Source organism: Gossypium arboreum, chromosome 10, assembly GCF_025698485.1.
Source record: "Gossypium arboreum isolate Shixiya-1 chromosome 10, ASM2569848v2, whole genome shotgun sequence".
Lineage (NCBI taxonomy): Eukaryota > Viridiplantae > Streptophyta > Magnoliopsida > Malvales > Malvaceae > Gossypium > Gossypium arboreum.
Genome location: NC_069079.1, coordinates 111,788,039 through 111,815,274, shown reverse-complemented (window position 1 = coordinate 111,815,274; position 27,236 = coordinate 111,788,039). Strand labels below are relative to the sequence as shown.

The 27,236-nt window shown below is 32.5% G+C and overlaps 1 protein-coding gene, 2 long non-coding RNA genes and 1 pseudogene across 3 annotated transcripts; 2 read left to right on the top strand and 2 right to left on the bottom strand.

The window, feature by feature from the left end:
• Positions 1-6,879: 6,879 nt before the first annotated feature.
• LOC128281603 (uncharacterized) lies at positions 6,880-8,552 on the bottom strand. Its single transcript, XR_008271850.1, has 3 exons — positions 8,475-8,552; positions 7,918-8,004; positions 6,880-7,142 (listed from the first exon to the last, which is right to left on the bottom strand). It is a non-coding gene; the product is annotated as an uncharacterized LOC128281603 (long non-coding RNA).
• Positions 8,553-11,604: 3,052 nt separating this feature from the next.
• Positions 11,605-13,219, top strand: LOC108488030 (UDP-glycosyltransferase 73C6-like; annotated as a pseudogene).
• Positions 13,220-18,607: 5,388 nt separating this feature from the next.
• Positions 18,608-19,419, bottom strand: LOC108488961 (uncharacterized). Its single transcript, XR_001871852.2, has 2 exons — positions 19,300-19,419; positions 18,608-18,929 (listed from the first exon to the last, which is right to left on the bottom strand). It is a non-coding gene; the product is annotated as an uncharacterized LOC108488961 (long non-coding RNA).
• A 5,534-nt stretch (positions 19,420-24,953) lies between these two features.
• Positions 24,954-26,448, top strand: LOC108487397 (F-box protein At5g49610-like). Its single transcript, XM_017791728.2, has one exon. It carries the CDS (start codon positions 25,238-25,240, stop codon positions 26,303-26,305), a length of 1,068 nt encoding a protein of 355 aa, XP_017647217.1. The 5' UTR covers positions 24,954-25,237; the 3' UTR covers positions 26,306-26,448.
• The last annotated feature ends 788 nt before the right edge of the window (positions 26,449-27,236 follow it).

The window sequence follows — 27,236 nt, the reverse complement described above, 5'->3', positions numbered from 1 at the left end:
GATTAGTGGGTCGAATTTTGTGGGATTTGGTTGGTAGTGAGGATAGTGGGGGTTGAGAGTATTATCTTGAAATCTATTTTATTTTTATTTTTTAAATTTGTTTCCAAAATTCCCTCTTTTCCCCACATTTTGTTTCTCTACAAATTTCCCTTAGACATTATTTTTTTCAGTCCCTTCCTCTTTTTACTTTCTTCAATTCTGACATCTTTTTGCTTGATTGGACCGCTGTGGCTTGGATTCTTTTGGTTCTTCTTAAGGTCTGGTAAGTAGGGTTTATGTGGGTTCGTTTGGTTTAGGGGTAACTTTAAGGTTCGTTGTGGAATCGGTTTTATTATCATTTTTGTTGATTATATTATTGGGCTTGTAAACAGTGGAGAATTGTGAGGATTGGAACTCCCCCTTGGGGATCAGTGGTGTTAGGAATTGTTTTGGAAGTTTGGGTAAGTGTTTGAACGCTTGGGTTTTTGAGTTTCGACTTAGTAGAGTATTAATGTTCATTGTGACTAAGTGGATGATTTTGGTTTACTTGAGGAATCGTGGCTAATTTGAATGTTAATTGTCGATTTTAGGTACGAGAGGTCTCGTAGTTGCTTCCCTGTCAGAATCGAATCAGGTGTGTTACGAGAAACCCAGAAAATAGTAAACAACAAAAGTCGAAATTGGACACTATCGACGCCACACTGTCATGTGTGACATGTAGTCTAGGCTATTTGGGGTCGTGTGGACCACATGGGTCTGTTGGCCGTGTGCCAGGCCGTGTGGGCCACACGGGTAAGCCATTTTGGGACGTGTAGGCTACACAGACGTGTGGACCCAAATTTTAAAATTTTCCTTAAGACCGTACACGTCAACTCGATCAACTGTGGGCTTTCCGTGGGGTCGGTATGTGAATATATATGCTATAAAACATGAAATCTGTCAATTTGTTAGTATAAAACTTGATGAAATTACATGTATAACACGTATGATTTGTTATGTTTAAAACATGTTCTATGTCTGTTATAAGAACATGTCTGAAATGTAAGTTCTGGCATCTGTTATTTCTGTTTGTATCTGATTATAAGGTGGGACATATATTATGTGAAGGAAGTGTTTTGTGTAAGGTATTATACTGGCAACACTGTTGTGATTATTTTGAAAAGTGTCGTAAAGACACTAAGCGATGCGTAGGGATGAGTGGGTGTTTTATATCCCACATGGTATGTTGAGATGGTTGAAGTTGGTGTGTAGATGATGGGGGTAGGATTATACATATCTACATCTGTACTATTCTTTATATGATTCTGATTCTATATAAGATGTTTATCTGCATCTGTTTTACCATGTAATTAATTCTGAAACTCTATTTTCTTACGAGTTACACACTGAGTTATAAAAACTCATTTTCTATTTGTCTAATAATTTCAAGTAACCCTCAAACTTAGGCGGGTCGGTACGACGGGAGCTCGGTTACGTTTATCCTTCCGTAAACTAATTTTACTTAAATTAAACCTATTTAAAATTCTGGTTTAAGAGTTTTGTAAATTTTGGACTCTTTGGAATTTTGGGATTTATTTCTAATTTGGACTTTATTTTGGGATTTCTAGCATGACGTTTGATAAAACGACTTTATGAAAAATGACTATTTTTTGCAATCAACTGTTTTCGAGAAAACAAACTTGATTTTCCAAAATACAACGTTTTAAGAAATTTTGCTGCAAAATATTCTGTTTATTTAAAAGATATAAACAAACAACATTTTTAATTAAATAAGTATGAAAACACGTTTTCCAAATAAAACGGGCATTTTGAGTAACAAAGGTTCACACTATTTTTTTAATAAACAAAAGCAAGGTTTCAATCCATTTTATGTAATCACTCCAGATTCGGCCATAACATCTAAGCCAGGTTTGGGGTGTTACATTTAGTGGTATCAGAGTTAGGTTACAAAACTCGGGCTGTGAAAATTTTGGGTTCAAAATTGTATTTATGAAGAATTATTTTTCCGAGTAAAGTTTATTTTTCTGAAAAGCAAGTTTGTAGAATGCCGAGTCTCCAGCGCCAATCCTATAAGTACTTCTAACTTAGAAATACTTTAGTTTAGAAAATTCTGATAAGTTAACTAGACATTGAAACATCTCTGAGACTCTTGAAATTTCTTCTAATCTTATTTGAAGCATAAATACTTGCTAATAAATATTGAAACTGATGCAAAAAATTTTGTAATGTAGAAAATTTATGAACCCGATGAGTACTCATGGAACACGTGGATGCGGTACCCGTAGGCACGGTGGACGCCATAAAGGGACTCGAGCTAAGTCATCCTCGATAGGTATTATGTCTAATCTGGATACGAGTGAAACACTGGCTACACCAACTGCTAAGATCGGGTCTCAAAGTCGCTTCGCTGGGGACAACGCATTGTCCCAAGACCTGCTTAGAGTGTTGGAGAAGCTCGTTGGATCTCATTTGGGTTTTAGGAGCCGCAGGTCGAAAAATGAACGAATCTGTTCTAATAGCAGTAAGTTATTTAGAGGTGTCACTAGAGTCACCTTGACTGTGGCCGAATATTGGTTGGAGGCCACTAAGAGGATCATGAATGATATTGACTACACTCTTGAGTATAAATTGAAGGGTATAGTATCTCTGTTTTGCGATGAGGCATATTAGTGGTGGTTAACAGTTGAAGAGGGTACTCAACCAGATCAGATTACTTGGGATCAGTTTAAGAGCGCTATAACGACCCAATAGTTAGGGCTGTCGGAAAGCATTTTTCTAGGACTTCGTACCCGTAAATCGGAACCATAAATATTTTTATTAAATATTTACAAAGCTAGCTTAGTAGCTAATTAATTTTTGGATTTTGTGAAATTGAAGTTATTAAGGTACAAGGACTAAATCGCGTAAAGGTTAAAAGTTGAATTATAAATTGAAATAAATTAAAGGGACTAAATAAGCAAATATACATTTGTTCTCTTTAAAGTGGATGGTAATGGGCTAAAAACAATTAATATCATGTTATATATATTATATAATATGATTATAAATTTACTTTAATATATATGTTATATAATAATAATTAAGACTACAACTATTAAATGCAAACATTAAAGAAAGAAAAGAAAGAAAGAAAATGAGAAGAAGCTCACGGAACTAGGGGTTTTGAAGTTTAAATCTAAATTGGTTAGTGCAATTTAGTCCCTATACTTATAATTTTTACGTTTTTAAAATTTCGGCACTTAGAGCTACCCAACCCATGTTGTAATTTTTAGTATTGTTCAAGATTTTAGATTAATTATTAGGGATTAAATAGATAGATTTTTAAATTAGAAATGGAAAAGGACTAAATTGTGGAATTAATTGTTGATTTTGAGTAATAGGGACTAAATTCTGAAAAATTTGAAATTAAGGGTTCAAATTGGAAAAGAGGAAGCTAAATGTGGTCTAGAGTGAAATTAGCATAAAAATATGAAGTTAAATATGAAGGTTAGAATTAGTCTTGATTTAGGGACTAAATTAAAGAATAAGCAAAATATAGTGTGAAAATTGAAATTTAATGTGAAATTGAAATGTGTAATATTAATGTCAGTTAATTGTTTTATTTCGTTGCTAAAGTCGTACCAAAATCCTCGAGTAAAAAGGGGAAGGATAAAATCAACTTCAAATAGCTCGAAATTCACGGTTTGTATTTCTATAATCCAAATTAAATAGTACATTATTGCACATATAATTGTTTGTATATGGTAAGCATTGAGGTGAGTACTTTGGTACTTTAGGATTGAATTAAATTCATAATTGAAATGAAATGGATTGATTTTATATATTATGAAATATATTGATTATGAATATATGTATATTGAGAAAAATGTGATTATTATCAAATAAAATATATGCTTATATGTGATGATATACATTCATGAAATTGAGACACTGGTTGTATTGAAAAGTGAAATGAAACCCTATTAATAGTATCGAGTTGAGTTGGATATAAATGGCATGTCATAAGAGAGGAAGAGTTTAGAGATTTCTTCGAAATCAAGTCAATGAGGCACTGGGTGCCAATTTGCTTCGATTTAATCGATGATACACTGGGTCTCAATTTATATAGCGTTAGGCACGGTTATTACTTTGGATTTATCCAATGAGGCATTGGGTGCCAAACTGGTGTGTTGGTTGGATTCGTATATTCGTCTGAGTTCAAGTCGTGTTAATGGGGAAATTAAATAATAAGTTTATGTGATTGATATTGAAATGGCAAATATTAGAAATAAATATGAAATGAGAAAATATTAAAATGGAAAAGATGAGAAAAGAAATATCAAATGATGAAATGAGATGTGAAACTTGAAATGAATTCAAGTAGTGATCAAAGAGATGAATCGTGCCATTGTATGAGTTGATATATTCAAATGTTATATGAAATGCCATTGATATGTATATATATATTTGAATATGTGAAATCTTAGTAGATGTGAATAAGGAATGAGCAAAAATTATATTATTGAATAAAAACTTTTGAACATAGCTTAGTCTTTACATGTTGCTTGTTAAATGCTTATATCAAGTTTATATTATTCATATTATAAAAATACCACTGAGCTGTACTCAACGTACGGTTTTGTTTTTCGTGCATAGACTAGGCATTGTTTGATTTACCGCCGACTCAGCATCAAATCACAAATCCCAAGCTCAAGTGTGGTGATATTTCATTTTGTAATGACGTGTACCTAGGGAGTCTTTTTTTGATATTTTTTATAAGGTGTCCTTATATTAGTTGCTAGTGAAATGATGGTTAAATGTGTATATGGTTGTGGTTGAGGCTATATTGGTATGTTAGCCTAGTTTATATTTTGGTATGTGATAGTTTAAAGTTTGATAGCTTAGCATAATGCTTGGTATGTACTTAGCTTCAAATTTGGCACCTTTAGACGTTGAAAGTTAGTTCAATTATGGTAAATATGATATGAATGGAAATCTTGAATGTTTGATGTATTTGAACATATAAAATATGGTACCAATGAGGGTACATTGGTTAGGCACCTAATATGATTGTTTTGACATATTTTAAGTATATTTGATCGTATTTTGAATAGGTTAAATGATTTTTTTTTTAGTTGCTTAATGCTCAAGCAAGTAAGAAATGATAAACTTGTTGTTTAAGGTACACTTTTGGTTCACACGGCCAAACACCCGCGTGTTGTCTGCTGAGTTTCAAGGGTGCAAGCCATTTAGCACATGGTCTGATAGATGGGTGTATGGGGCTATTTCGAGAGTTACATGGCCTGGCACACTGGCGTGTGACACGACCGTGTGACCCTACTCAGTGAGTTACACGGGCAGAGGCATGACATGGGACATTGCCCTGTGCCTCTAGTTAGAATGTTACACGAGCAATGACACGGACTAGGACATAGTCATGTGTCTCTATTTCGATTGTTACACAACCTGAGACATGAGCGTGTGTCTCAGCCATGTGAGGCCAGGCCTGAGGCGCACGGCCTGGCCATACGACTGTGTGACCCCTGTATCAAAATTTTTGTAATTATTTCCTAAACTTCCAAAATTGTTTCAAATTAGTTCCTATCTATTTTCAAACTATTTTTAGGGTCTCATAGACTTAAAATAGGGGTTGTAAGAGTAAACTTTACTCTGAATTGGAATGGATTAGTAAACCTATACTTAGTGCATTCTACTAACATCATCGAAGATTAAGAAAGTAAATAGTTAAAGTATTGACCTATACTCTGATGCTAATAATTGGAATAGTCTTGTGTGCAAACAACTTCTAGCACTAAAAAGGGGATAAATAATGATAAGAGTGTAGAAAGTGGAAGACTAAGTTTAGCAATGTATAAATAGTGATAAGAGTGTAGACAGTGGAAGACCAAGTTTAGCATTGCATAGCATGGTTAGTTATTTAATTGTTTAAGGTTCTAGTATGAACGTATTAGATTGTCATGACCTGCCCCTGTATATTATAATGTTATTGATTAGTTTACATGTTGGTTATGATTGATTAAGTGTATGATTCATTAGTAATGCCCGTGACCCTAATCCGACGACGGAGAGGGGTTAGGGGTGTTACAAGCGCCTCCCAGAGTAAATATGTGGGGGCGAGTTATGTGGATGCTCACAGACACAAGTTTATGAACCTTACCCAAGGGAATAGAACTGTGGCTGAGTATGGGGCTGAATTTCTAAGACTGAGTCACTATGCTGCTAGACGTCATGAGGACAGAGACGTTGTAACACCCCCACGCCCGAGACCGTCGCCGGAGTCGAGCACGAGGCATTACTAAACTTATTTGAGCACTTAAACAAAATCGGACAAGTTGTCCAACTGCATCACAGTTACTTAAAAATTCATATCTCGAGTTCCAAAACTCAAAATCCAATTCTGTAAATTTATCCTTAAACTAGACTCATAGATCTATCTACTAATTTTTTTTCTAGAATTTTTGGTTGAGCCAATTAGTACATTTTATTAGTTAAAGTCTCCCCTGTTTCAGGGTTCGACTGCTCTGACCTCTGTGTATTACAAATCATATATCTCCCTGTACAGAGTTTCAATAACTATGCCGTTTGTTTCTTCTGAAACTAGACTCAATAAGGATTCTAATAATATAAAATACACCACCTAATTATTTTGGTACAATTTATGGTGAATTTCTAAAGTCAGAACAGGGGATCCAGAAATCACTCTGGCCCTGTTTTACAAAAATTCAAATATCTCATAAAATATAATTCATATACCTGTTTTGTTCAATCCATATGAAAATAGATTCATTAATATTAAATTTAATAACTTACTCATCATTTAATTCCATTTCTACCATTTTTAGTGATTTTTCAAATTTACATCACTGCTGCTGTCAGATTCTGTTTTATGGCAGATTTCACTTTACTAAGGATTTTCATGGACTAAATAGCATTTTAAACATACATAACATCAAATATGACTTAGATTGGCCATTCCAATGGCTAATCATTTACAAACCCTTTTCTTTCCAAACCATAGCCATATCATAAGATCATTTACACAAAGTGAGTATTTTGCCATACATGCCACATTCAAAACACACAAGCCATTTTACCAATTTAGGCCTTCGGATAGTGTGAACGAGTCTTCGACCTATCCCAATTCTCAAGCCGGCTTGTTAAAACTACAATGAACGAAAAGGAGGGAGTAAGCATAAATGCTTAGTAAGTTCATATGCAAATAACAAGTAACATAACCATACAATTATACCAAACAACTTTAGCATGGTGTCACCAAAACATATATCACATTTTTAAACATCATTCATCATCTTACCACCTTATCGTTGTTGTATCTATTTTCAACCCGAGGGTTAAGTACATACCTGTCCAAAGTGTCCATTTCACAACACTTACCAAAACGTCACTTGCATCTTAAGTATTCTTCCATTTCACTAGAAATTTTACCCGTTGAACACATCGGAATATAATTCGGATACATGGATAATTTGCACATAAGTGCCACATTTGTAGCCAAGCTACCCTGTAACCCGCCCATAAGTGAACTCGGACTCAACTCAATGAGCTCGGGCGTTCGCATCCATAAGTGAACTCGGACTCAACTCAACGAGTTCGGACATTCCACATCCATAAGTGAACTCGGACTCAACTCAACGAGTTCGGATGCTCAACCATTCTAGTAACATGTCACTTGTATCCTAATCTATTCCTAAGGTTCAAACGGGATTTTCCTCGAACACATCTCCTTGCCATCTTCCGTAATATATCGAAACCAATACTCGGTTGCACTTTATATTTAACAAATAATACACTTAATTTGCATTTTATTCGAAAATAACCACAAAGCATATATTTCATGATAAAAATCAGCATATCATATATTTAACATCAATAACTTAAAAATAACAATTATGCTACCTTATTTACGCATGAACCTACCTCGGTACAAAATTTTTAACAATCGAGCCTATTCCTCGTAAACTTTGTTTTTCCCTCGATCACGACTTGAATCTCGTTTCTCTTGATCTATAATACCAAATTAATCTTATTTAATACATACATTCATTAAAACAGTCCTTAATACGAACTTAGGCAAAATTACCATTTTGCCCCTAAACTTTTGCATAATTACACTTTTGCCCCTAGGCTCGGGAATTAAACTTCATCCCTTATTATTATGTTTTATGACATGCTGATCATTTTTCCCTTCTATGGCAACATCAAATTCTCATTCTAACATGTATTTATGACTACTAAATATTTTTTACCGATTAAGCCTTTTTACTCGTTTTCACTCAAAACCGAGTAGCACAAGTTGTCTAACAAAATTTAAAACCTCATATTCTGTCATAAAACACCAAAATACACAAATTTCACCTATGGGCATTTTCCCAAATATGAACCATAGGTTGAATTATTGTTAACATAAGCTAAATCGAGCTACCGGGATTTCAAAAACATAAAAATTATTAAAAACGGGGCTTGAAATCACTTACTATGAAGTTTGAAAGTTGAAGAAACCCCAGCTATGGAGGAGAGCAAAAATCGACAGAACAATATGGAGAAGATGATCATTTTGGGCTATTTTTCCTATTTTTATTTCATTTAATATCCAAATGACCAAAATGCCCTTACTACTAAACTTTCCAAAAATTCCTTCCATGTCCTAATTTTGTCCATGAACTTAAAATTGGTCAAATTACCATTTAAGACCTCCTAATTAATATTTCAAAGCAAATTTCATACTAAAAACTTCTAGAATGCAAGTTTTGCAACTTATTCGATTTAGTCCCTAATCTCAACTTAAGCACTTTATGCATAGAATTTCATCACGAAATTTTCACACAATCATGCAATCATATCATAAACCTCAAAATAATTTTAAAATAATTATTTTTATCTTGGATTTGTGGTCACGAAACCACTATTCCGATTAGGCCTTAATTCGGGATATTACAGACGTCGCTAATGTGATTATCTGTACGTTTTTTATTATATGATGTCTCTTATTTTGCATTGATAGACGTACGGTCAACACATTCCTATGTAGCTAGCTCTGTTTCTATAAACTTGGGGATTTTGGTTGAAAGCACCTCGGGAGAGATTATTATACTTAGTCCGTTGGGTCAATCCATTCAGGCTAATAGACTATATAGGAATGTACCGTTAGAGATGCAAGGGATTGTATTTCTAACTAGTCTGATGGAGCTATCGTTTGGGGAATTTGATCTAATGTTGGGGATGGATTGGCTCATGGAGTATCGAGTCAGTTTGGATTGTGCTACTAATAGGGTAGTTTTGAGATCAGAGAATGATGTGAAGGTGGTTATGATCGGCAAGCGTCAGGAGTGCTTATCCAATATGGTCTCCACTCTTGTGGTCGAAAAACTAGTTCAGAAAGGGTGTGAAGCCAACTTGGCTTTTGTGAGTGATTTGGCTTTGTGGGTTCGTCTGTTGGGAACATCTGAATGGTTAAAGAATTTTTGGATTTTTTCCCGAGGAATTACCAGGTTTGCTTCCGGATTGGAAAGTCGAGTTTGGTATTGAGCTTCTTCTGAGTATAGCTCTGGTGTCAATCGCTCCTTACCGTATGGCACTGAAAGAACTTATAGAGTTAAAAGTTCATCTTCACGAACTCCTTGATCGAAGGTTCATCTGTCCTAGTGTGTCTCCGTGGGGGGCACCAGTGTTATTTGTAAATAGAATGGATGGTACCGTGAGAATGTGTATTGACTACCGGCAGTTGAATAAGCTAACGGTGAAGAACAAGTACCCACTTTCGAGGATCGATGACCTATTCGATCAGTTTTGTAAGGCTTCTGTGTTTTCCAAGATAGATCTCCATTCTGGGTACCATCAGCTTAAGGTTAAGGAGGTTGATGTCTATAAAAATACTTTTAGGACTCGTTATGGGCACTACGAGTTCCTAGTCATGCCCTTTGATTTGACGAATGCTCTGGCTGCATTCATGGATCTTTTGAATCGAGTTTTTCAGCCGTACTTGGATCAGTTTGTCGTGGTCTTCATCGAAAACATTTTGGTATACTCTTAAACCGAAGATGATCATGATGAGAATCTTAGAGTAGTTCTTTAGATACTTTGAGAGAAATAGCTCTACGCTAAGTTGATCGAGTGCGAATTCTAGTTGAGAGAGGTGACTTTTCTAGGGCATGTGGTTTCTGTGGAGGGGATTCGAGTTGATAGGAATATCGAGGTTGTGCTTGAGTGGAAACAGCCTAGGAATGTTTCCGAGATTCGCAGTTTTCTTTGGCTTGAGGGTTATTATCGGAGGTTTGTCAAGGGGTTCTCTTTAATTGCGGATATTCTAACTAAGTTGTTGCGTAAGAATGCACCTTTTTTCTGGACTGATGAGCAACAACTGAGTTTTGAGAAGCTCAAATCTGTTTTGACTCAGGCTTTTGTTCTGATACAGCCTGAATCTGGTATGGAGTTCATGGCATATAGGAAAGTGAAAAGAGACAAGATTTGGTGTATCGGCCCATCGTCAAATTATAACAAAGGGAAACCAGGTATGGGAAAGAGAGGAAACAACATAGCTTCAGTTGATGTAACCTAGTGCTTGCAGTGGCTCAATTTATTGCCTGAAAACTCAGGCGTGTATGCTTGCCATGTAACACTAAGTTGTGTTGAACCTATACAACTTATTGAATTCGCCATTGGGTTAGAATCATCAAAAGGGCCATTCATGGGTCATAAGACAATGATATAAGTCAGATGAGTTGAACAAATTATGGAGGCCATGGGTAAGGAAATGGATGGAGGAGAAGAAGGAGAAGAGAGCAGTGGAGCATATTATATTAATGTCAAGAGATTAATCGAAGATATTGAACAGATCAGTGGGAGAAAAGCAACTGGCTATTTGCTGCATTGAAAACAATTATATATCTTATAAAAAGTCAAAGATTTATGGCTTGAATTTGTCTTTAGTGGCGACACCAATGGCACTGGAATGTTGCCATATTTCCAAAGTTTTTTCTGTCTTGGACCTCAAGGATCTGAAATCAACACTTAAAAAGTCATAATTCAAGGTTGAATACTCAATCTCTTGTTATTAAGATTTCGGGTCTAGTCCTAATCTACACGTTTGGAGACTAATTTTCTTTTATGAAAAATTGTAAAATTTTTGGATTAAAATTTTATGAGGATAATTTGCACTATAATTTATAATTTTTTTTGCCAAGTAAGAATAAAATTTTATTAATAAAGAATTTTAAGCAAATTAGAGAGCTCAAGAACCAAAACATAAAACATATGTCAAACCAAAGCAAATTACTAAGAAGTCCCTCAATTCCTTAGACATGGTCAACCTAATACAACTACTATATAATATTGTTATATTTCTTTACAAGATACCTCTTGCCTGTCTAATTACATTTGGATGTTGTCACAACATAAAGCAGTGTTAAATCAGTCGGGAATTGAATATTAAGCATTTCTCTCTCTTTCCTTCAAAGATACCAACCAAAGCCAAAATTGACCAAGATGACATAAGTCATGATTTCCAACATCAGTTCATGTTCTACATGCCTATGTATATCCTTACATAATACTAGACCCACTACAGCATGTATAAATAACCCACTTTATCAAACTAATGAAAACAACCATAAAAAAAACACCATATTCCAATTCGTTTGAGATTTTCCATTCATTGTTACTGGTTCGTCATAGCTTAAACACTGAGAATTTCGATGGCCTTAAACTCATTTTCTCAACCTCATTTTGTGTTGATACCATTTATGTGCCAGGGACACCTTATTCCCATGGTAGATATAGCCAGGTTATTGGCAGAGCGTGGTGTGATCGTTACCGTAATCACCACACCTAAGAACGCTGCCCGCTTCAGCAGTTCAATCAATGGCGCCATCAAGTCTGGTCTAGCTATTCGTGTCAAACAGCTCGGGTTTCCTGCTGCAGAGGTTGGTTTACCGGAGGATGCGAAACAATAGATAATCTTCCGTCGATGGAGCTCATGAGCCGCTTCTTCGCCGCAGTGAGCTTGCTGCAACAACCAGTGGAGAGGATGTTGGAGGAGCTAAAACCCCGACCAAGCTGCATCATATATGACAGAAATTTCACATGGATAGTTACATTGGCTTCCAAGTATCAGATTCCGAAGATCTGGTTTGATGGAAAGAATTGCTTCTCTCTTTTGTGTTACCATAATATAATCACATCTCGGGTCCATGAATGTGTCCCCCAAGGGGAGACCTTTCCGGTGCCTGGACTGTCTGATAGAATCGAACTCACACCAGCACAGGTACCTGGATTTCTACCTACCATGAAAGAACATGCTGAAAAGGCAATGGAGGCCGAAGGGGGAGCAGATGGGGTGATTATAAACAGTTTTCAAGAGTTGGAAACTGAATATTGTGAATCACTTGGAAAGGTTAAGAAACAAAAGGTGTGGTGTATTGGTCCCGTGTCACTAAGCAACAAAAACGATTTCGACAAAGCTCGAAGAGGAAACGAGGATTCAATAACCGATGAAGACAGATGCTTGAAATGGCTTGATTCATGGCCACCAAGCTCCGTAATCTATGTTTGTTTTGGGAGCCTCAATCGACTAATACCAACACAGTTGATTGAACTCGGTTTATCCTTGGAAGCATCAAAAAGGCCATTCATTTGGGTTATTAGAGGAGGGTATAAGAAGGAAGAAATGGAGAAATGGCTAAAAGAAGATGGATTAGAGGATCGAATCAAAGGACGAGGACTCTTGATAAGGGGCTGGGCGCCACAAGTTTTGATCTTATCCCACCCATCGATCGGAGGATTCTTGACACACTGTGGGTGGAACTCGACACTCGAAGGGATCTGCGCCGGCGTGCCAATGATAACCTGGCCTTTATTCGCCGAACAATTCATGAACCAGAAGCTACTTATACAAATACTGAAAGTTGGCGTAAGTATAGGTGTTGAAGTTGCAGTGCAAATGGGAGAGGAAGAAAAATTTGGGGCAATGGTGAAGAAGGGAGATATTATGAAAGCAATGGAGAGTTTAATGAATGGAGGAGATGAAGGAGAAGATAGAAGGAAAAGGGCAAAAAAGCTTGCGAAAATGGCGAGGGTAGCAGTTGAAGCAGGAGGGTCATCTTATCTTAACATTACGCTACTAATTAAATATATCATGCAACAAGCCACCAGTCAGAATTAAATGTTTTCATGTAAATCTTTGATCATTGTACATGTAATTCAGTCGACACTCTAGCTTCCAATATTCCTCAATAATTATTACACGAAATATTTGTTTAAGGGTTGGTATTAATAAATGTATACTAGGATTATACCTGCAACATGCGCAGGTCAATATTAAAATATTTAATATAATTTTATTTTATATTTATTTAATTTTATGTTTTAGTGTTATATTTATATTTTTGTATTTGTATTAATAATATGTTTTGTTCAACGAATTAACAATATGTTGATTAATTTTTTAATTAGTGCTAATAGTTTTTCATAAGATATAATTTAAATGTCTATTATAATTTAATTGTATAAAATAAATTTCTTTCAAAAATAATAAATAAAATAAATAAATTTATTAATATTACAATAATATATATATACACTAAAATTTATAAGCCATATTAATGAGATGCTCATTATTTCCTAAAGATTTAATATAAAAATTGATCCATTATTTTTAAAAGCAATGTAATTTTTATCACCCATATTAATGATATATTCATAATTATTATTTCATTTAAATTAAAAATTATTTAATAATTCTAAATTAAAATATATGAATCTATTTTCTTAAAATATATATTTTTAATGTAATTGTTATAATATTTATTGTATTATGAACATATATATTTATAGGCCAAAAGTGATATTATAAGTTTTAAATAAATATATAAATATTGAATATAAAAAAATCATAATTGTACTAAAAAAATTGAATATATAGAGAATTAATCCTAGTAATTAAGAATAACATGTAAAATGTAACTAATTGAATTAAATATAGAATAAAAAGTTGTGAATTAAAAAATAATAAAAATTTTGATTAAAAGATATTCATAGGCCTAGTAAAATCATATTTCAAATTAAGTATGATATCAACACGTTTATATTTTCTCAAATTTAATATATATTTATTGACATTTATAAATGCGAAACCAAATACCACTGTCTATCTATGTTAGTTTCTTACTTTTTTCCAAAATATGTTACTTTTAATTAATATTTTAAATATGGAAGCAATATATTATGAAATTTAAAATGGTTTGAAATTTGCTCATAAGGGTAAGTAAAATTCAATTCAATTCAAAAAATTTTAAATTTCGAGTTAATGAAATTGAATTATTCAAATTTTTTGAGTCAACTCGAATAAATAATTCAAGTTTCGAGTTCGAGCGAGTTAAAATTTACAATTTGAATAAATCTAATAATTCAATAATAGATTAGTGTAAATATCTCTTTGGTCTTCGTCAATATTGAAAATGAGCAAATTGATCTCTTTCTCAACAAAATTTCAAAAAAATTCAAAATAATTTTAAAAATTAAAATATTTATAAAATTCAAAATTTATATTTTTAAAAATTATAAAAATTCTAAAAATTCTAAAAATATATAAAGAAAGTTAAAATTTTAAAATTTTCTAAAATAATATTTTGGGACCTAAATAAGTTAATTAATTATTCAAATTTATCATAATGAAGTTTCTTTTTATTATTTTTCTTTGAAAAAGTTTTTAAATTTATGTGCTCTAACATGTAATTAGCTATATTGTAACAATATTTTAATTTGACATTTTAATTTTTAGTTTAACTCCAACAATTTCACTCGATTCAGTTCAACTCGACTTAAATTTCATTTCACTCGATTCGATTCGAAAAAAATTTTAAATCAATTTAGGATGACAAAATAAGATTCGTCAACTCGATTAACTTGATTTTTTTCCTCGATCAAACAGTCACCCCAGTGCTCGTGCTTTAATGTTGGACTGTAAGTCAAACCTATTTTTTTAAGGTGTAATATAATATTTGGTATCTGAACTTGATACTTTTTCCTAATTTGGTACCCAAACTTTTTTTGCCCCAATTTGGTACCTAAACTTGACATTTTTTCCTTATTTGGTACCTAAGCTTTTTTTTAGGTTCAATTTGGTACCTAAATTTATTAAATGTTATACAAATTATGCAAAACACAAATGGTGTTAAAAAAAATTTTGTTATGCTACAAAAATATTGTTAGTATTAGAGGAAATTCATGTTAAAAATAAGTATTGAGCTATGCTTAATGAATTAATATTAAATAAGGAAAAAATATTTTTAAAAGCTCCAAATTAAAAGAAATTTATTATTTTAATTAATAGAAATAAATAATTAATTAAAACTAAAAGTAATTGAACATATAAAATAAAAAATACCATATCATCTGTCATACATTTATTATTTTGCTACTTCATAAAAATATAACATTGTTAGTATATTGGAGTAATTTGTAAAAACGTTTAATAAGTACCAAATTGAACCAAAAAAAAAGATTAGGTACCAAATTAGGAAAAAGAGTCAAGTTCAGATACAAAAATGGTTCTATTAAGCATGGGTATAGAATGGATGGTAGCAGATATTGTGGCAACAGAAATGAACTAGCTGAATATAGAACAAAAATAAATAAAAACAAAATCACATCAATATTCAGAAGTAAACAACAAAATCAAGATAATAGCTAATCTCATCTCAAAATATCAAACACAACATTAATATCAAGTTTTTGGACAGTAATATTAATAGTAAGCGGTACTTTTGTTGTAACAATCAAACATTGATAATAAATTATGTTAAACAATGAATTAATTTCTGAACTAACATATTCCTTACATAAAGTACCTTATAATTGTCACACATCTATCACCACAGATGTCATTGAAATTCTGCCAAAAATTAGTTTACCTTTGAGTCAATTAATAAACGCATGAATTATAAAAACATATAATCATATTGATATTTTAAATAAACTACTCTATGCAAAAGAGGTCACTTTGGTATCATTTTGTTTCAATTAATCTATTTAAAATATTAGACATCCTTAATTAAATCCCAAAGTCAAAATCTGAATTTATTTGTTTCAAAATATTTCAAATTTAGACTAAAATAATTTGAATAAAGGTAAATCTCATGTCAAGATATTGAACACTCTGTTAACATTTCATCTTTGGACAAAATATTAACTTGTAAGTGATATATTGGTGTAATAATCAAACACTAACAATAAGAACATGTCGAATAATAAATTTTCCTTTAGGCCAATTTACTACTCACATGTAAAATTGAATAACTGTCACATGTTTATTACCATAGTTGCACATGTAATTTGTTAAATATTAACCTTCCTTTGGGCCGATCAACATTAACGTAGCTTAAGTTACATGTACACAAATTTTTATATTTTAAAACAAAATAATTTCAATATTAGATGTCACTTTGGGAACTTATTATTTTAATTAAATTATTTTAAATTATATATAATTATATCAATATTCAAATTTAAAATTTATCCAAGTCAAAGTCAAAATTAAAATTTCTGATTGCACTACAAGTTTCAAAATAACCCAAAATAAGATTATATTAATAGTGCAATTAAAAAATAAGATTTTGTTTTTAAAAATCAAAACTAAACTGCAATACTGTTAAAACAGTGATGATTTATTCATAATTTAAATTCAATTATCGAATTCAATTGCGCTAAAATTTAAAACATAAAAACTTACCTCATTCGAGAATCAATATTCTTTTTCAACATATTTTCCTTTTAAAATATGATGCATAATAGTTAAAGAAAAACCAATGTAAATGGTTTCATGATGAAACTCAAACATCAGTATCGTTTTTAACAATATTTTATTTCTAAAAATACACATAAAATGTAATTTGATTCACACGTCAATTTCCTCAAAAACTAAGTTGAAAGATATATTAATAAAATTTATAAAATTTCAAGAATAAATTAATTTAAAATAATAGAAAAATAATTTATTCTCAATAATTTAATTTAATATATAACGATATTTTGATACCACTTATTAGAATTCTTTTCTGTTTTCTTTCTTTTCGGATGTGATACTGCAAATTGCTGCCACCATTTTTCCTTCCAACGTTTCTTTGTGGTCATTTTATCAGTTGATGGGTTTCTTTTTGCGTGTGACGAACACCCCTCCGGCAGTCTAAGTGCAGTTTAGGGCCACTGTTATTTGCAAGGGTGCTGGATTTTTCACTGTCGAGTTTGCTTCATAATAATAAGTTTGACTCTTTCTTCTTATGTTGGATTAAAATCTTTAATTCTGGGTACATATGTATAATGTATAATGCTATTATAAAGTGTGATACAAAAGTGACTAATTATATTATAAGTATTATAGGTATTAAAGTGTTGTGGAAATAATGTGTAGATATCATAAGTTGCATTTATAATTTGATGAGGGCAAAATGATAAATATTCAAAATTAATTTAATAATCAGCTATTTAAAAAGGTAATAATCCCAAAAAATAAGGTTATCTCATATCTCTTAGCAATCTCTAATAATAAATTCAAGTATGTTTCTGCATATAGTCTTGTTCTTGATGTTCTGACATAATAATTTTAATTTTAATAAAATTTTATATTAAATATTAATTTTACGATTCTAACATCTTAATCCTATGTATTTACCACTAAATTCTAACAATTCTAGATGGTGGAAGAATTTGTCAAGGAACATACCTGTCATGTCTGCCAAGTGTTAACCAAACCTAGTGGTAAGTAAAATAACTATTCCTTTGTGGAATCACTAAAGAAAATGATAGCTCAAAATTTAATATGCTCTTTGTTTACCCTTTGCAGCTTCATACTCCTCATTTTCCAAGCCATGGAATGTGAAAAGTAAGTGGATCAAACATGATATCGACTCAAATGCTAACTCCAAAATTGGATAAGTGATGCAAAATGTTGTTTGCTCAATGGGTGTAATGATAAGTACTGTTAGTGTATAGTTATTTTCAACCATAACTTCAGTTTTGGTTTCAAGTGTCTCCGTATTGATGTTTGTCTCTTCTTTAGGGAGTAAAGAGAAAAGAGAATTGGTAAGTTGTTGTTTCCTCGAATTACCTCCTTTCTCAAGGTATAAGTTGTGTTCTCAATTTTTAAATCGAATTTAAGAATACTTATACATTTAGATCTGGTTATTAAAAAAAATCAGCATTTATTAATACCAATCCTCAACAATAGTATTAAAATATTGATGAACGTCGAATCTATTAAATTTAATTTTTTTTATATTTAAAACCAGAATAAACTTACAAATAAGAAAGTAGAGTCGAATCAATAGTGACTAATAAAAAGGATTAAATTTTGTTTTGAACTGAAATTAGTCATGGGCACATGTCTAAGTAATATGTGAGGAAAATAAATAAAATGATTTTTAATTATTTAAAAAATAATAAAATAAATATAAACAAGAGAAAATAGAATGGTAAAATAGTATAAATTCGAAACAAGAAGGAACTAATATGATAAAAGCCGACGCCTCAAGTGTGCTGTCAATTTCAATATTGAGATTCATCATGGATTATATGATATCTTCATACTCAATGATAAACAAGTTATAGTGAAGAATAATTTCAAATCACTAATTTTTTCTCATCAATTTTAAATCTTTAATGCAAATGCTGATTAAAACTTAATGCTCTTTGTAGAGGCCCAAATTTGCCAAGAGCCCAACAACCAAAATAAATAAATAATTAAACAGTTCACTTACATTAGCCCAAATAAAAACTAAATAGACTTAAACCAAACTAAGTCCACTACCCAAACTAACCCTAAGCCCACAACCTAAACATCCCATTAGCTGAGCAAAAAACCCTAGTCCCATGTGCGCCATACCCCTCCACTGGGCACGCCTGCAGCACGCCACTGTCCCATCGCTTGCACCTCCAAAGATCTGCAAACACGCAACAAAAAGAAAGCAAGACAGACGCAGATGACATCATAAACAGTAGCAAATAATAGCAAAGACCAAGTGTAATATTAGGCTATAAAAGCCTCGAAAAATCGTTGTAAAAAAAAGGGGGGATTTTGAAAAAAATTAGGAGATTGTGAATGTAAAAATCAGTGTTTTCAAACATATATTTGAATACAAAAAAAAAACAGCAAGATTTGAAAGAAAAAAAAACAGATTCGAAGGTGCCAAAGTCCCTATTTCTTTTTTCTTTTATTTTCATTCTTCGACTACACATATATACATGTTTTCTCTATTTTTTTTAAAAAACAGTATATATATTTTTATATATAAATATAGCAAAAAAAATTACCTTTTTTCGATTTCAGGCCACCATGTGGCAAACGATGACTGGTCCTTGGCCGGAGTAGGGAGAGGGTGAGAGAGTTTGAGAGAAAGGGTTAAGTTTTTTTTTTTATGAAATGGGGAAAATGAATTTTATTGATGAAAATTTGACTTTTATAGCCCATCCAAACGACGTCGTTTTGGGCTTAAGTCACTAAAGCCAAAACGACGGTTTTGGCATGAAACAGGTCGACCCGATCAGCTAGCCAAGGTCCGCGTGTTTCTTAAGCAGAAGGGATGTTTGCGCTGCAAGTCCTTCCGCTTTTCTACATGTTTTAATTAGATTTTTTATTATTGTTTTTCCTTTTAATTTGGCCTAATGATTTCCATTCTATTTCATTTTAATCCTGCATAAGGTGCGGCATTTTGAAGGGCGGGATATTTTCTCCTTTAATCCCTCCTTGTTATTTGCGCATTCAATGTGGTCCATTTCTTTCTTTATTTATTTTGAATTTGCCCCGAATATTTGTTTTAAATTCAATTGAGTCCTTTTTTAGCTATTTGGCAATTTTATTTATTTATTTATTTATTTATTTTCTCTTTTACTGTTGTTATTGTTATTATTATATTATTACTATTATTATTAGCATAGTATTAAACTAATTCATTTTGTATTGTCTTCATTACACCATATATTATTCTGTTTTTACTTACTATTATTATTATGGTTTGTGTTTTATTACTATTTTCGCTGTTATCATTATTGTTTTTCTTCTTATTATTCATTGTTATTACTTTACTTTTTGTTACTATTATTATTATCATTATTACTATCTTTATTTTTTTTTTTTTTTTGCTATCGCCATTATATTACTATTATTATTGTATACATATATTTTTATCTTTATTAACATATTGTGATTTTAATTTCATATTTCTCATTAACATATATCATATAGTATTTAATTTAAACCGTTTTATAAGTAATTCATTTTAAATTTTCATATATTATTTTAAAGTTCCTTTTATTATTTATTCTAAGTTTTTATACATTATTCATTTGAAACACTCTTTTATATTCTTCATTTATAATTGTTTCATTTGTTATTTATTTTAAACCGTTTTACTCACTTTAAAATTTTTCATATATTATTTCATTTCATTCTTTTGTGATTATTAATGTTGATCTTTTAAATTAGTGTATTATGTGAACATGATCTATTATGTACTCTAGAAATTATTTGTTAATGTATTCATGTTGTTGACATTCATTGACCTAGCATTTAATTTATGTATTATTATTTTGTGCTCTATATTCCCTTTTGTTTCATTTCGTTTAAATTATATTGTGTATTAAAGCTCAAATGCATGTATTTAATATAGACTGTTTTATCTTATTCTAAACTAAAAAAATATACATTGCTAGATGTTGCACTTTTTATTATTCAAAAAAATTTTAAGTAAGACAATATTCTGTATTTGGAAATTCGAGAGATCGTGCCTTAACGTACTGGGTTTCGATTTTTCTCGTTTGATCCAAATGACCGAATAACCTTTTAAAATTAAAACATGTGAGTCTTGAAAATCAAAAGACCAACTTGTTCTCGAGGGTCTGAAATGTTGTGTCCTAACGTACTGGATGTAGCATTTTATTACTTCGGGACAAGAAAGTCTTTAGATCCATTTCGATTTACTCAAGCAAATTCTTCGTATAGATCAACATAAAAAAAGAGATCGTATTCTAAATTCTTTTTTGAGTTTTTAAATTTTGACATTAAGACATTAATTAATCAATTAGGTACCAATTTTGGGCGTTACGAGGGTGCTAATCCTTCCTCGTATGCAACCGACTCCCGAACCCGTTTTCTCAAATTTCATAGACCAAAATCGTTGTTTTAGTAAATCAAAATGTTTATTAAAATGACCAAATTTTTAGGTGATCCGATCACACCTAAACAAAAAAGATTGGTGGCGACTCCCAATTTTCATTTTCTTTTCAAAATATAAAGTTGATCCCCGCTTTCAAAAAAAATGGTTTCGACACTCTTAAAAGCTTAAATCCATTAAAATTTAAAAATCATTAATATTTAAAATCCAAATTGATAATTTAATTTTTTTACGATATTCATTTTAATTTTTAATATTTAAAATATAAATAAAAACCAAATTGATATATACCTATTAAGAATAATAGAAGACATAGAAATTGTATGCTGACTGTGTGAAAAATAAATATTTTTGATTTCATTAAAATTGTTTAATTTAATTTTTAATGTTTTTATAATGAATTTGAAATAAAATTAAAACTAATATGATATACTAAATTGAATAAATAAAACAATTATGTGAAAAAATTAAAGGAACTAAAATTATAAGTACCTCAATTAGAAATTTCTTTTCAACCAAAAAACTATAAATCAAAAATCGAACCCAACTAAACCAAAAAAAATTTTGTTTGATTTATTCAATTTTTCTCTAAAATCATTTGATTTATTCGGTTTACATGAATAATTTGATTTATTCGATTTTTGGCATAAGAAAAATTGCATACCCTATTGGAAGGAAAGAAAATAACATTTTCTAATAATCGTATATAACTTCAAAGTAATCAAAAATGCTCTCTAATTCGCAACTTTCCAGCAATAATGGGGATGGTGATCCTCACCCTGAAAGCGATCGGAATACTAAAAAAGTGAGATTTAAAGACAATTTAGTTGAAGAATACATCTCTATGGATGGGGATCCAGATCCAAAACCGACTTTGTCGTGGAAAGACAAACTTTTGGGAGGCTTCACTGGTGATTCTGGTCCAGATTGTACTGTTCCTACTGAGGGGAGCAATAATGATTTTGAATTGCTTAAAGGAGATGTGAATACTACTATTGACGGTGTTCCGGCTATCACTTTCTCTGATCGCATAAATATTATTCTGTTTAGAGAAATGGAATTAACGGTCATCGTTAAATTATTAAGGCGTAACATTGATTATAATGCCTTACATAATCGCATCATTTCTCTTTGGAAACCAGTGAATTCTATTCGAATAATGGACACTACTGACAGATATTATTTGGTTAAATTTCAGGCTATTGAGGACTATAACAGAGTATTGTCGTAAGGTCCCTGGATTGTTTATGGCCAATACCTGACAGTGCAACAGCGGACTAAACATTTTAGCCCCATACAACCTTACCCTAGCGTGGTGTTGGCTTGGATTCGTCTGTCGAATCTCCTGGGACACCTATATAAAAGGAAAATAATAGAAGTCATTGGAAGTTTCATCGGGAAGGTGGTCAAACTCGATGTACATTCCAAAAATCAGACAAGAGGGAGATTTGCTCGTTTAGCCATTTATATTAACATGGAAAAGCCTTTGATTTCACAGGTTTTAGTTAACGTAGCCGCTCAACGCGTCGAATACGAGGCCCTTCCGATCGTTTGCTTCACCTGTGGTAAGTATGGGCATGTTAAAGATATGTGCCCAACGGCTGAAACAGAGCAAAATCTAGCAGCGTCTTATGGTAAACCGTCGATCGAGGTAGACGACCCAAATGAAAGCAAATTGGACGGCGATTCAACAGGTTCCAGAAGCAGGGAGAAAGAACCAGAGTTTGGGCCATGAATGTTGGTGGAAAAGAGATATTCATGGCGGGGGAAAAGGGATTTTTCGGCGGAGAATATAGAAAAACAAAAAAAAACAGCCGCTAAGATCTAGATTCTCAGCGTTGATGGGAGAGGAGGATTCTAATGGCGAAAGGAGATCTTCAGTTGGAGGATTTTAGGGGAAAATGGAAATAGGAAAACGGCTAGTAGTCAAAGTGGTTTTAAATCTAGGGTTAGTAAAGATGATAGGGGGACTTCTTTTAACAAGGCCGGACATGAGGGTGATAAAGTTTTGGGCCTACCTAATGGGTCTGATGTGAAGAAGGGATTGGATAGTGAAAATTTAGAAATGGGCTGAATACCCAAAAATACTTTGGACAAATCATTTGGGAAAAGGTCAATAAGTTTGGACGGCCTGGTCAATAATCTTGGGGACTCTTCGGCTAAATTACCAATTTCAAATTATTCTACCTCTGCTTCAACAGTCTTAGATCTTGCAGTTTCACAAAATGACAATCTTTTTAATGTTGCAAGTGATCAAGGCCTTTTGACTTCTAAAAACCTGACCAATATAGACACTGAAAATTTGGAAAAAATTAAAGCACACTATAACCTTGTTTTTGACGAATCCAAAGGCTTTGTAGTCCCTATATCCGATAATACTCTAGATCTAGGTAAGCATTCCGCAGTTATTTTAAAAAAATAATAATATTCCTTCTAATCAACAAGTTAAATCAGATTCACTGTCTATAGAGCTTCTAGATTCGGTCTCGAGTATTTTTTTAAATGGTTCCAAAGATAGAAGAAGCGATGGTATTCGAAGTAATCGTAAGACCTCTTTTGCTTTACAGGGTGGAATTTATACATCTTTCAAGGCAAACCGTGGAGCTCAAAAGAAATAGTTCAAGGATCCTACAGTTGGGCATTACATTTCTCCTCTTCCTCTCAAGAGGTCCTTTCTGGATATCTTGATCAATCTGTTAAAGTTCATACCTCTAAAGAATAGGTTCTTCTTTTTACTGATGGGGCAGTGCAATTAGATTCTGGACTTGCTGCAGCTGAGGGAGTTGTTTGAGATAAGGAGGGGCATTGGATCATGGGCTTTCACCAATTTCTTGAAAAATGCTCAGTTTTTAATGTGGAACTGTGGGGTATTCTTGAGAGCCTTAAACTAATTCAACGGTTGGGCTATGATCACGTTATCATTCATTCTGATATCTTGGAAGTTGTTAAAGGCATTCTCGAAAGCTCTTCAACTGTCTCTAATTTCGCAATAATTAGGCGTATCCATAATATTATGTCTCAGGAAAATCATTGATTTTTGCAGTATATTCCGAGAGAACAAAATCAGATTGCGGATTGTTTAGCTAAACAAGCTTTGCTTGAGAAAGGAAATTTACAAGTGCTCGACGTTCCACCCGAGATGGCTCGTGTTTTAATTGATAGGAATAAGTCTTCAAGCGGTTTTTTTGATTAAGTGCTATTCTTGTAAATTTTTTTTCTCTCAAAAAAAAAATTTTTCTTCAACAATAAATTTATTTACCTCAATATGTTATTTTTTATTTTATTAAATTTATGAAATATCTATTTCTTGTGTGCCTTTATGCATTTTATTTTTGGTTAAAATATGCTCTTAGTCCTTCTATTTATATAGAATTTGAGATTTATTCCTATAATTTAAAGGTTAAAATTTTAAACCAAAATTCTTAATCCAATCATTATGTTTGTTAGTAGTTTTTGTTAAAATTTGTTAACTTATCATGTTTATTTTCTATTAATTATATGTCACACATCATATGAGAATAGCCTAATCAAATTTCTAACTTGACAAGTTTTGGGAGAAAATACTTACAATTTTAATGATTAGACTGAGATTTTTAAATAAAAAAGTAAGACTTGATTTTTATCTTTTAAAGTAAAAGGACTAAATCCTAATGTTTTCAAAGTATAGGGACTAATAGCAGATTTTAACCTTTATTGTCTTAACCAAAATCCTTGGTTTCATTTGGACAAAATCAATCGGCTGAAAAAGCCCATTTAGTTATATTTTCATGGATGCGTAGTGGACCCATTAGCCCTTGACTCTGCTATTTCATCGCTTTGCAGTTCGCTCCCTTCGGCAACATAACTGAAAAAGCTTCTTCCCTATCAGGTCGCTAATTAATCTGCCTCAAAACTACCATCATCCTCTTCTTCCCATAATTTGCTTTACTATTCGATTCTTCAACCCCCCAAAAAAAAGCTAAACAAAAGGCTTTCTTTTGTTGTTGTTTCAGTTGAAATCCCCAATTCACTCCCCTGGTAAGCAAACCTTGATTTTCTTTCTTCTTTCGCTTTTCTTGATTGAATTATGAATTTGAAAGATGGGTATTTTTCCTGATGAAGTTATCCTTCAAATTCTTGCGAGATTGCCTGTAAAGCCCCTTTTCAAAAATAAAACTGTTTGCAAACTTTGGTATAGATTAGTCTCTGACAAGTATTTCATAAAACTCTATAATGAGGTGTCTGCTAAGAACCCAATGGTCTTGATTGAGACTTCGGGTTCACCAGAATCCAGATCAAGCTTGGTCTGTGTTGATAATTTGAGGGGTGTGTCTGAAGTCTCGTTGGATTTCTTGAAAGATAGAGTGAAGGTCAGAGCTTCATGTAATGGCTTGCTGTGTTGCTCTAGCATTCCCGATAAGGGTGTTTACTACGTTTGTAACCCTATGACTAGAGACTTTAAGTTGCTTCCTAGGTGTAGGGAGAGGCCTGTTACTCGGTTTTATCCCGATGGTGAAGCCACGCTTGTTGGTTTAGCATGTGATGTATCAAAGAACAAGTTTAATGTTGTGTTAGCAGGGTATCATCGTACGTTTGGTCATAGACCTGATGGGACTTTCATATGTTTGATATTTGATTCGGATTCGAATAAGTGGAAGAAGTTTGTTTCACATCGAGACGATCATTTCACTCATATGAACAAGAACCAAGTTGTATTTGTTAACGGTGCCCTTCATTGGTTGACCGGTAGTTGTTCCTATATACTTGCACTTGATCTTGATTATGATGTTTGGAGGAAGATTTCTTTGCCTGATGAAGTGAGTTATGGGACTGGAAATCGAGTTTATTTGTTGGATTCCGATGGATGCTTATCTTTGATTCAGATTTCGGACGCATGGATGAATATTTGGGTAATGAAAGACTACGAAAAAGAAGTATGGTATATGGTGGATAGAGTGAGCCTTAGATGCATTAGGGGACTAGTGCCTGGCATATTCCCCATTGCACAAACTGGTGAATGTATATTCTTGGCAACTCACAAGCAGATCTTAGTATACCATCAGAAGAGTCGAGTGTGGAAGGAAATGTACTCTGTGAAGAACAGTGCTAGCCTCCCATTGTGGTTCTCGGCATATGCATTTCGGAGCACAATCTTCCCTTCTGATTAAGGTGTGGTCAGCATATAATGAACTTTAGTTGTACATAAATAACTTGTTTTAGACATTGTGAGTCATACATTTCTGATTTTAAACTTTGTCTTTTGTCATCTAGAATTTAGTATATGCAATTGTTTATATAAACTACTTATTAACCTCGGTGCTACCCTCCCATTGTGGTTCTCAGCACATGCATTTCGGATCACAATCATCCCTTCTGATTAAGGTGTTGTGGTCAACATATAATGAACTTCTGTACATCAATAGCTCAATTTCAGACACCATGACTCGTACATTTATCATTTAAAGAATACATGAGAGAGTTTGCTTGTGGTTTCTAAGAGTTATATTTTTGTTTGCAGCAGTTCTTGTCGTAAGTTATAATTATCTTTATGAAGTATGTTAATTGAATTTTGGCTGACCATCACTATAGATGAAAGCTTCGGTTAATATTAGATGAAATCACACCATCTCAGTTTTAACCCAAGAAAGATAAATGCCTGCATTCTATCCTAGAAAAGTATCCCTTTCACCTTTGTTTCCTCATTTAGGTTTCACTGACATGGAACCCCGTTCCAGAATTGTTTATTTATTGAAGGCTAGAAGGTTTTCCTCTCCAGAAAGCTAAAACAGATCAAATATCCCCATTGATCCTTATCCTTTTAGCCATTTATGTACCCTTTTTAAGAGTGGATATGAGGTCAAAAGTTGTGCATGTTACTTTGTCCCTCTTCTCCTCTTCCATCTTGAAGCTTGTAAATGGAGTTATGCTTTTGGCTTTCTCCATGGCATTCAAAGGTGAGATAATGCTTTATATATGTTTGGATAATTGAATGGAATTTAGCATGTTTGACTTATTGCAGGAATGGTTTGGTTTTAGATAGATGGAATCAGTAATAAACAAATATAAGCATGCAGATGTTAATCAATTATCTGTCGAACT